This window comes from Lolium perenne, chromosome 3 (genome assembly GCF_019359855.2).
Source record: "Lolium perenne isolate Kyuss_39 chromosome 3, Kyuss_2.0, whole genome shotgun sequence".
Taxonomy (NCBI): domain Eukaryota; kingdom Viridiplantae; phylum Streptophyta; class Magnoliopsida; order Poales; family Poaceae; genus Lolium; species Lolium perenne.
In genome coordinates, this window is record NC_067246.2 from 344942958 (window position 1) to 344952688 (window position 9731).

General features: G+C 47.7%; 1 protein-coding gene across 1 annotated transcript; it reads right to left on the reverse strand.

Annotated features, from left to right (window-relative positions):
• Window positions 1-747: 747 nt before the first annotated feature.
• Window positions 748-5637, reverse strand: LOC139838671 (putative disease resistance protein RGA4). Its single transcript, XM_071828781.1, has 3 exons — window positions 5592-5637; window positions 1594-5489; window positions 748-1189 (listed from the first exon to the last, which is right to left on the reverse strand). The coding sequence occupies exons 2-3, from the start codon at window positions 5441-5443 to the stop codon at window positions 1137-1139; spliced, it is 3903 nt and encodes a 1300-aa protein (XP_071684882.1). The 5' UTR covers window positions 5444-5489; window positions 5592-5637; the 3' UTR covers window positions 748-1136.
• Window positions 5638-9731: the final 4094 nt, after the last annotated feature.

Consider the following 9731-nt stretch of genomic DNA (forward strand, 5'->3'; position numbering starts at 1 on the left):
CAGGTTCAGCCAGCGGAAGAAAAAAGAACAAGTGGTACTGTTTTTTCTAAAACATGAGAGTGAACAATTTCTTTTCTTTATTATTTTCAATGTTTTTGGTGATGGTTTTCTTGGTCAAAGAATTCCTGAGATTATATGATCCGTCAAACGACTTTCCATTTTGTACATCAACCGAAAGTTTGGAGACCTTGTTCCATCAAATAAACAGTTCTTTGGTTTCATGAACCATCTTAACGAATCAGTGCGACAGCGCGCAAGGTCGATAGCCGACGCTCAAGGCGTTCCATATCCCGGTTCACGCAGCTAGGTCAGGCGTGCTCGTGCGTGACCGACTCGGCCGAGCGCTCCCGAGGGACGAGTCGTTTGGTGCTCCTGACAGACGAGTCGGCTCAGACTACGAACAGAGCTGCAGAGATCAAAGGACAGAGATCAAAGGACTGCCCTACAGCTGCTGCCGCCATCCAGTCGCCGACGCCGATACAGAAAGCTGACTGGGCACCGGCCCTCTGTCCCTAGCATTTGGCTGCGCCGTCGCCGTCCAGACCCCTTCCGGGCCTTGTGCCGTAGCGTGCGCTTCAGATTTTCTGTAGCTGCATGATCTGAACGACAACATAGACAGAAGGTGTCTCTCCTGTCTATATTCTGATGACAACATGTATTTTATCCGCTTCAGAATTTGATCACAAAATAAGCTGCACACGCCATGCATGAAAGCAGCTGAAAACAAGCTTAGCTGGAGGTAAATCCTGGATTACCAAGTTTCAAGATGCAGCTGCATTATTGCATAGAGAGTATCCATACATAGCACACAAACAGGAAGTGTTCTGGTTCTATACATACTGAAGGAGATAAAGCACTAAAACTTGCCACGTAGTTTGGAACAAGAAATGAAATGTTACACAATTCTAGGAATGAGTGTTGGTGAATGAAAGCAGGAGGACAAGAAGCGGCAGTATTACTCTTGATATATAGGTTGTACATACGGATGGCAGAAACAGTTCCGCCAAGGAACCGCCCGGCCTTACAATCGACACCAGAAGAAAGCTCGGAATATACAATGATCCATGGCCCAGTCAGATCTCCTGCTTGCGGCTTGGTAGCTTCCCATGGTGATGGTGTTGCATATTGACAGCTCGCTAAGCTCTGCGGATGGCATTCCTCCATGACTGGGGATTGAATAGACTGGGATCTGTTCACAAATGATGTCATAGAAAATTGGTAAGTATCAATACAGCATCAGATTTACATTTGAAGGAACAACAAATTTACGTAAAAGGAATATATTTGCAACAGATTTTGGGTTGTACTACTAGTCATGCTGTTACAACTATCTATGGCGTGTGCCATTTACGTAGCTACTTGGTTAAGTATGCTCACTAGTGTATTGATGAACTAGAAGCATACTACATGTGTCCGTAACACATGTCTGCTGTTACACAGAAAAATATTGATAAACATATTCATTTAGTTGTGTATCTAGCTAGCTGGCTAAAGTAGTCGATCCAGCTGAAATAGTAGTATATCTGGAAGTACGTCTTATTTTTTTACTGAAATGTGACAAACTAAAAGAGATGGAAACTGACACGTGAATACCTTGAAAACGGGCATCTAGATCTTTGTCCGGGATGCTGCTTAGACGTTGCTGCAGGCATGCAGGGAGCCTCTTTAGACTAGGACACTCCGTGATGACAAGTCTTTGCAGAGATGAGTATGCTTGTGGTCCATTCGGTAGGGATGACAGGGTTTTGCAATCATTGATGCGGAGGAGAACCAGCGATGGGAGAAGATAGGGGACACCTGCTAAGCTGGTGGTCCTGGCACTGGCAGATGATGATGACACCTCTGAATATACAGGTGACGGCCCTTGAAGAATTGATGATGTTGACTGTCCCTGCTGTAGCCTCCTGCTGTATATGGATGTGAGCTTATTGCAATCAATAATTGTCAGTACCCTCAGGGATGCAGGGAGCTTTAAGACCTCTACCATGCTTGCACAACCAAATATCTTGAGAGATTCGAGACGTGGCAGGAGTTCACTCGAGGGTTCTGGTGTTGTTGATGGCTCCGCTGCAGGAGCTTGTGGTGCGTATCCAATCAGTTTTTTGCAGTAATAAATTATTAGGCTCCTCAAGGATACCAAGCTTTGAAACTCTTTCTCTGGCCAGTGGACAAGTGCATCACACCTAGTAAAATCCAAGTGTTGAAGCTGTACAAAATGTGCACATAGCTCAGCTGCACCCGCCGACTTAAAGCCCCATAACTCCATATCTTTTAGAGGCAAATCATTGTGATTCCCTTTTTCAATGGCATCCACCACAAGTTTCAAACTATGATCAGCTACTGACAAGGTTGTTTCCGTTTCTCCACTGCTCTTCAGTTTCAAGTTGGTCAGTGAAGTCATATGTCTAGCTACCAACCGGAACATCTCTTCCTCACTTCCCTCAGTGTGTAACACAGCCAGCTTTGGAGAAACCTTTTGTTTCCCTGATGATACTTTCATCTTCACACAGCCTACAATATACAACTCCTGAAGTTGAGGAAACATTGCGTCTTCTTTTTGAGATCCATCAACTGCGTCCGAGCTCTCAAAGTTCTGCAAATAATTTAAGCTGAGAACCTTCAACGCAGGAAAGGCTGAGCGTGCCATACCATAATCTCCACCAGGCCGTGCTTCCGGGAATGCTGTCAACACACGGCAACTGGAAATTTCAAGTTTCTCAAGCCTAGGAAATATTATGTATCCACTTTGATTTCCTTCGATTGCCTCCCATCTCTCAAAGCTGCCCAAGTCATCTAAGCAGAGTTCTTTCAATTCTGGAAATGCTGACCGTGCCATTATACCATAAGACTCTCCAAGGAGTGTTGCTTCAGGTAACGTTGTCAACTTTGGACAGTGTATAATAGACAACTTTTCAAGCAGAGGAAATATTACCTCTTTTCCTTGCTCCTGGTGACTTAATTCCCACCATCTCTCCAAAGATTGCAGACCTTGTAGTGTAAACTCCTCCAGATATGGAAAACTGAAGGATGTATCACAACTGAATAACCATTGCAGTTTGCTACAACCTGAAAGATGAATCTCAACCACGGTTCGCAACATAGACATCCATGTCGGAAAGGCGGTTCCTCCGTATGACTGTATCGTTACAGCCTGCAGCCCATCATGAGGTTTGAGACCCTCAAGCACTCTCGCATCATCCTCGCAACCAGCACTCCATTTGAATTTCAGTTCCCGGAGTTCCTCCTTCTTTCCGATGTTTGCCGCTTTCGCAGCTTCTTCTGTCACATTCTCTAGCTGAAGTAGCTCAAGCTGTCCGCCAAGGTTTAACTGCTGCAACTCTCCAACATCACTGCACCCAGAGCCAGAAGGACCTGCTACAAAACACGTAAGTGTCTGCAAGGACAAGAGCTTTCCGAGGCCAACAGGCATGCTCCTCATCTTCGGACAACCATGAGTGTAGAGGTGACGAAGGGCAGTCATATACTTTATTTGCCTTGGAAGCTCAGAAAGTTCTTTGCAGCCAGAGACGTTCAATGTTTGCAGGTTGTATAGAATGCTTATATCTTCAGGAAATGCTATGATCCAACTTCTTGAGAGATCAAGGTACCTTAGGTGATGCAGGTGCTTGGATTTTAAGGGGAATGACCTTCTATTTGTATAGATCTGTAATGCCATCAAAGAGCTGTATTTCGATAAGTGCTGCAATGGTTCTTGCATACCATTATCACATAGAAGTGTCTGGAAAGCCGGAGATCTTGTCAACAGAGAATCATTCAAAACAGTTTCTGGTTTTTCACAAGACAAAAGTAAGTGGCGAGCTGTATCTGGAAGCCACTCAATCTGACTTGGTTGCTCAGGCATGAGAGCACATTCCTTTTCCATTGTAGACAGTGCAACATCATGCATAAGATCATGGATTTTACATGTATGTTTGGAAAAGCTACCCATCTCGGGGTAATATTTGTTCATTGGAACTTTTTCTTGCTTCACATCCACAAAGAATGACCTTGAGGCCAGCTCATTGAAAATTCGTTTGCCAATGGTTTCAGGACTAACTTCCTTTTGATCCTCAATAAAGCCATGTGCCATCCATAGTTGGATCAGCTTGTCCACATCAATCTCGTAATCCTTCGGAAACACGGCACAAAAAGCAAAGCACTGCTTCATCTGGGATGACAAGTCATTGTAGCTAAGCTTGAGTATTGGTAGAATTCCAGATTCCTCAGTGCAAATGCTGCTTCTGCTTAACACAGCCTTCCATTCTTCTTTGCTGGTCTTGGTCCGCAACACCGAACCTAGTGATACTGCGGCCAAAGGAGAGCCACGACATCTCTTCACAATCTGACCAACCATATTAACTAGCACGGAAGGCCTTTCTTCTTCCTTCTGCAAACTGAATGCTTTCATCTCGATAATTTCCTTTATAAAATTATCCCCCAAAGCTGCGAGATTATAGGCCTTAACTGTACCCATTATTTTCGCAACCCTTTCATCACGAGTAGTTGTCAAAACCGCACTACCTTTGGCACCATGTGTAAGGCAAGACTTGAGCTTTTCCCACTTATCGGGCTCTCTGTTCCAGACATCATCCAGCACAAGGAGGTACCTGTGCCCTCTTAGTGCATCTTGAAGGATATCGAGTGGGCTCTTTTTGGGAGCTGCTTCATCTTTAGTTTTTGGGGGATGAAATTCAGCTATGCTTTTAGCCAGGGAATCCACATCAAAGGTCTCAGAGACACAAACCCAAATGAGCAACTCAAAATGCTTCTGAATTTCCGGTTCATTGTAAATGAGCTGCGCTAAGGTGGTCTTGCCTAGTCCCCCTACTCCAACAATGGGAACAACCGTGAGATCTGCATTGCTAGCTTGACCAAGTAGAGTATCAACAATATTCCTTGTATCTTGGTCCCTCGATCTGCTGATGATTTTCTTTGGATCAAACATAACATGATCAGTCTGCCTCCACTGCTTGGATGCTGGCACTTGCTGCTGATATTTGAACCCAAATGCATTCATCTCAGTCACAAGGACCTCAATGGCCTGCACAACCCTGCATAGCTTCTTCCCCATTTTGACGCGGAATGCAACACGGTTGTGGGACAGAAAGAGTTTTACTGCATCGAAGCCGAGCTCTCTGCAGTGCCCATTCTTCTTAGCTTCACGACGGAGAGCCTCATACTTGAAGTCGTCAAAGATCGCATTCGCCTCGTAAGCCACCCTCTTGACCTCCTCGAGCCAAGCCTTGACACCTTCTCTGTGGGACGCCGCCTCCTCGGCATCAGCGATGACATCGAGGATGGCCAGCAGCTTGCGCTTGAGGATCCTATGCTGCTCCTCCATGCCTTCCATCACCTTGTACTTGTCCAGCAGGTAGCTGGACGCCTTGTCCTTCACGATGGACAGCAGTGGCCCGACCACCATGGTGGCCGCCAGCTCCGCCATTGGAACGCTCAGAGCTCGCAGCACAGGCAAACAAGAAGTGCAGTTCCTGGAAAGGAGAAATGTCGGTGTGAGCTAGCATGCAGAGATGTTTATGCTTCTGATGAGAAATGTAAGCAAAGTTGAGTACTGCCTTTTTCTAATGCAGTACCTAGAGAGCAGGCCGGACAACCTCGCGCCACGGCCAACGTCAGTGTGTCTGGAGGCTAGGAGATCCGCGCCGGAGCTGAACCTGGAGAGGAGGCCGGAAACGGCCCTGTGAGCTAGCTTGCAGGTGATTGCTTCTGAGGAGAAATGTGAGCAGGCGTGGATACTGCATTTCTTATTCAGTACCTGGAGAGGAGGCCGGAGAGGCTGGTTGGCACCGCGCCCGGCTCGCCGACCAGCTCTGGAGGCTAGCTGAGGTACGTGTGTGGAGGCACTTTGGCGCTGAAATGGAAGTATTAGCTAGCTTGCGTCTGACGAGAAATGGAAGCAAACTTGAATATTGGCTTTGTAATGCAGTACCTGGAGAGGCTCGCCGACCAGCTCCGGCGCGGAGGCTAGGTTGGGTCCGCGTGTACAGGCCGTCTGGAGCTGAACCTGGAGAGGAGGCTAGACACGCTCCCGCCGCGCCCGGCGGCAACGCGTTATGGTTGGCGGCTTGGCGCCGCGCTCGCGGGCTAGGTGCGCACGGCCGGCGGATCCGCCTTCTGGTTCACACGCGCCCGGCGGCGCCGGCCAGCGGCATGGGTACCCGTGGGCGGCGCGCTCCGAGTCGTCCGGCGGCCGTCTCGCGCCTCTGGCAGCACGGCGGGCTAGGGATTCTGGTTCCGGGAATGGGAAATTTTGCGGAGCTGATTGAGTAGCAATGTAGCAGCAGAGCAGTCCTCTGGCCCCCGTCTTCAACATTTCGTACGCCGAGCCGCTGGCAACGGTCCAAACAGCATTGATTCAGTCCTCTGCTGCTCACCGGTTATCTGGTCATTAGATCTACTTGTGGGCAAAATACTCGAAACTAACATAAAAATTAACAGTACATGAGAAAAATAACATAAAAATTATACAATCGGACATTTCATTCGGGTAGGAAATCAACAGTGGAGTATTTGTTTAACCAAAGTTATACTAGTTAAAATTAGACCTAAAATTATGGCCATGTAATGCAATCACCCAAGTGAAAACTCCCTACTGCTTGCTGCTCCTTCTTGATGGGTCTGTCAATTAGTCAATCTCATGGTCTTGTGCTTTCACATGTGCTCGCTTGACCCGTGTCCCGCGCGTGCAATTTAATTCGTTCCTACCTCTCGGCTCGTGCTCTCAATACTGCAATAATGCACTTGCCAACCACATGCACTAATTATGTTACCGTGCAATAAGTCTCGTTTTGAAACGCTGATGGAAATACTCCCCTAAATTTTGAATCGAGAAATTCCTGGTTTACTTACAATAGTACTACCTCTCTCCATAAAATAATATCGTAAGTTTATCTAAATTTAGGTGTATTTAAACACTCTTTATTGTATAGATACATCTAAACTTACATAAATTTTTCATATTCTTTTATGGACAGAGGAAGTACTTATTTACCCAGAATTGGTACCGTTGGCATTTTTTTTTCTAGATTCAACTCTTATGCAAGTACAAGAGTGGTTTCAAATTTGGTTTTGAATTTTTTTGTCAAATTCAAAGTCTACTCACAAATAAAAAAATGTAAACAAAAAAACTGCTTGTCTAAAGAAAACAAACAAAAATGGTATTTCACCTTTCATACCTCCTCATAAGGCGCCTCCTCTAGTACGGAAACAATGACAACATATATATCGCAAACATCAACTCTTTTCGGTGTAGATTTGTGTATGTATAAACTCTTTACCTCTGATATCTTTGTTACATTTTTTAAAAGGTTCTCAAGGAATTTATTTTTGATAAAAGAAATATTTAATATCGGATAGATACCATTTCCATCCAGCCTATACAAGAATATATTATCGAGGACTAATCTAGATATCAAAGATGCACACAGCTAAAAGTGAAAACTCCCTACTGCTTGCTGCTCCTTCTTGATAAGGCTGTCAATTAGTCAATCTCATGGTCTTGTGCTTTCACATGTGCTCGCTTGACCTGTGTCGCGTGCAATTTAATTCGTTCCTACCTCTCTGCACATGCTCTCAATACTGCAATAATGCAGCTGCCAACCACATGCACCGAGTTCAGAATAATTATATTCCCGTGCAATAAGTCTCGTTTTTGGCCGTTCTATCTCTGAAAATATCGTCTACGCAGCGGACCTTCTCAGGTGTTGCGACGTGCGAAAGGCCCCGCCCATTGTTTTCAAACTCAACTTCTGGAAGGCCTTTGACTAGGTCAACTGGGATAGTCTACTAACCATCCTTCAGGCCCATGGCTTCAACGATCGTTGGTGCCTCTGGATGGAGCGTATTCTTCGTTCCGGTCTCACGGCTGTCTTGCTAAACGGAGTTCCGGGAGATTGGATCAAGTGCCGCAATGGCCTCCGTCAGGGTGACCCCCTCTCTTCGTACCTTTTCATCATTATGGCCGATGTTCTCCAACGCCTCATCCGTCGGGCTTGAGGAAACAGAGACCTAGCACACCCCCTTTCTATCGTTACCTCTTGCCCCATCCTACAGTATGCGGATGACACCCTTATCTTGTGCAAACCTACGATCTCTGTCGTCGCTACCCTCAAACGGGTTGTGGATGACTTTTGCGGTGGCCACTGGGCTTGCGATAAACTTCCATAAATCTTGCTTCATCCCCATGACTGTTTCCACGGTGGATGCTGATGCCATGGCCTCCACGCTAGGGTGTCCCATATCCTCCTTCCCCCAACCATATCTCGGCCTCCCTCTCTCCCCCATGAAGCTCCCCGCCTCGGCTTTCGATCCCCTCATCCTCTCCTTTGACCGTCGTCTTTCTGGTTGGCGCGCGAATCTTTTATCTGTTGGGGGCAGGCTCGTCTTGTGTAACATTGTTTTGAATAATCCTGATTATATGTGCTTGTACTTGCTTCCCTATGGGTTTATTGACAGGATCGACAAGAGGCGTCGTGCCTTCTTCTGGACCGGGAAGGATTCCTGCTCTGGTGCTCGTTGTCTAATTGCTTGGGATAAAGTTGTGTTGTCCTTGCAGGAGGGAGGTTTCGGCATCAAGGATCTCCACCGACAGAACATGTGTTTGCTATTAAATTTTATCCATACACTATACCTGACTAACCCCCTGCCTTGGAAGAGCTGGTTCTTCTCTGTTACAGGTCATGATTTGGGGGGAAACCTCCAAGTCCCCCTCCTTCTTGGAGAGGATCGTCAACGAGAGCCTCTCCCCTCTACCGCGCCATTACTAGGGTGGAAGTTGCTGATGGTTGGTCTACGTCCTTCTGGTTGGACAAGTGGTAGCCCGGCGCACCCCTCGCCGACCGCTACCCCGCCCTCTTCTCCCACTGCACCCGTCGCCACGCCACAGTGGCTACGGTGGCTGCTGCAGGGCTGGACCTGTAGCCCCGCCTCTCCATGGCTGCGGAGGGCGAGCTCCTCGCGATCCGGCGGATCCTCGACAACACACCCCTTTGCTCCCGCCACGATAGGCGCTTCATCGACTCTCCGTCGACTCCCCGTTTCTGCTCGCGCGAGGCTTACCGTATGCTCTCGTCGGAGGACGAGGGCTAACCTCTTCTACAACAACTGCGCCCCCTCCGATGTATGTGCTGCATGTCCAACTGTTGAGTCGGGATGGCATGTCTTCTTTGAGTGCCCCTTGGCTACTGAGGTGTGGTCCAGGCTGGATGACCCCAATCCCAGCTGGGGAGTTCTCCGTTTGAGCTATCTAGGCCCCTGCTTGTCGTTGCCTAATCGACGGTACCTCGGAGGAGGGATCCTCACGAGGGGAAGAAGAAGTAGGGGCCATAGGGCGGAGTGCACACGGGACGGCGGTACGCGATTTACCCAGCTTCGGAACACCTGCACGATGACAGGGCCTACTGCTGCTTGTCTGGAATTATCTGGGCGCTTTCGCGTTGTTACAATGAGTTGTGGTTGTGCCTCTAGGGCTCCCAGGATCCGGCTTATAAAGGCGCACAGATCTAGGGTTTACATGGAGAGTCCTAGCCGGATTACAGGTTTGCCTAACTACGGTATTATGTCTTGCCGTGTACGTCAAGGATCCGCCTCCCTCTATACGTCGTCCCGGATCCGGGTTCCTACTTGGCCTTCATGGATCCGGGTTCCTCCAAAGGTCGGTCGGATCCGGCTCCCTTCTCCTGGGCCGGACTTCATCCTTCAGGATCAACAGCAAC

What these genes read in the sequence shown, in the direction of transcription:
- LOC139838671 (XM_071828781.1), bottom strand. Translation starts at nt 5,443, where the DNA reads ATGGCGGAGCTGGCGGCCACCATGGTGGTCGGGCCACTGCTGTCCATC. An exon ending in TCTAGATGCCCGTTTTCAAG is followed by an intron (nt 1,190 to 1,593) that starts GTATTCACGTGT and finishes ATTTGTGAACAG; the next exon opens with ATCCCAGTCTATTCAATCCC.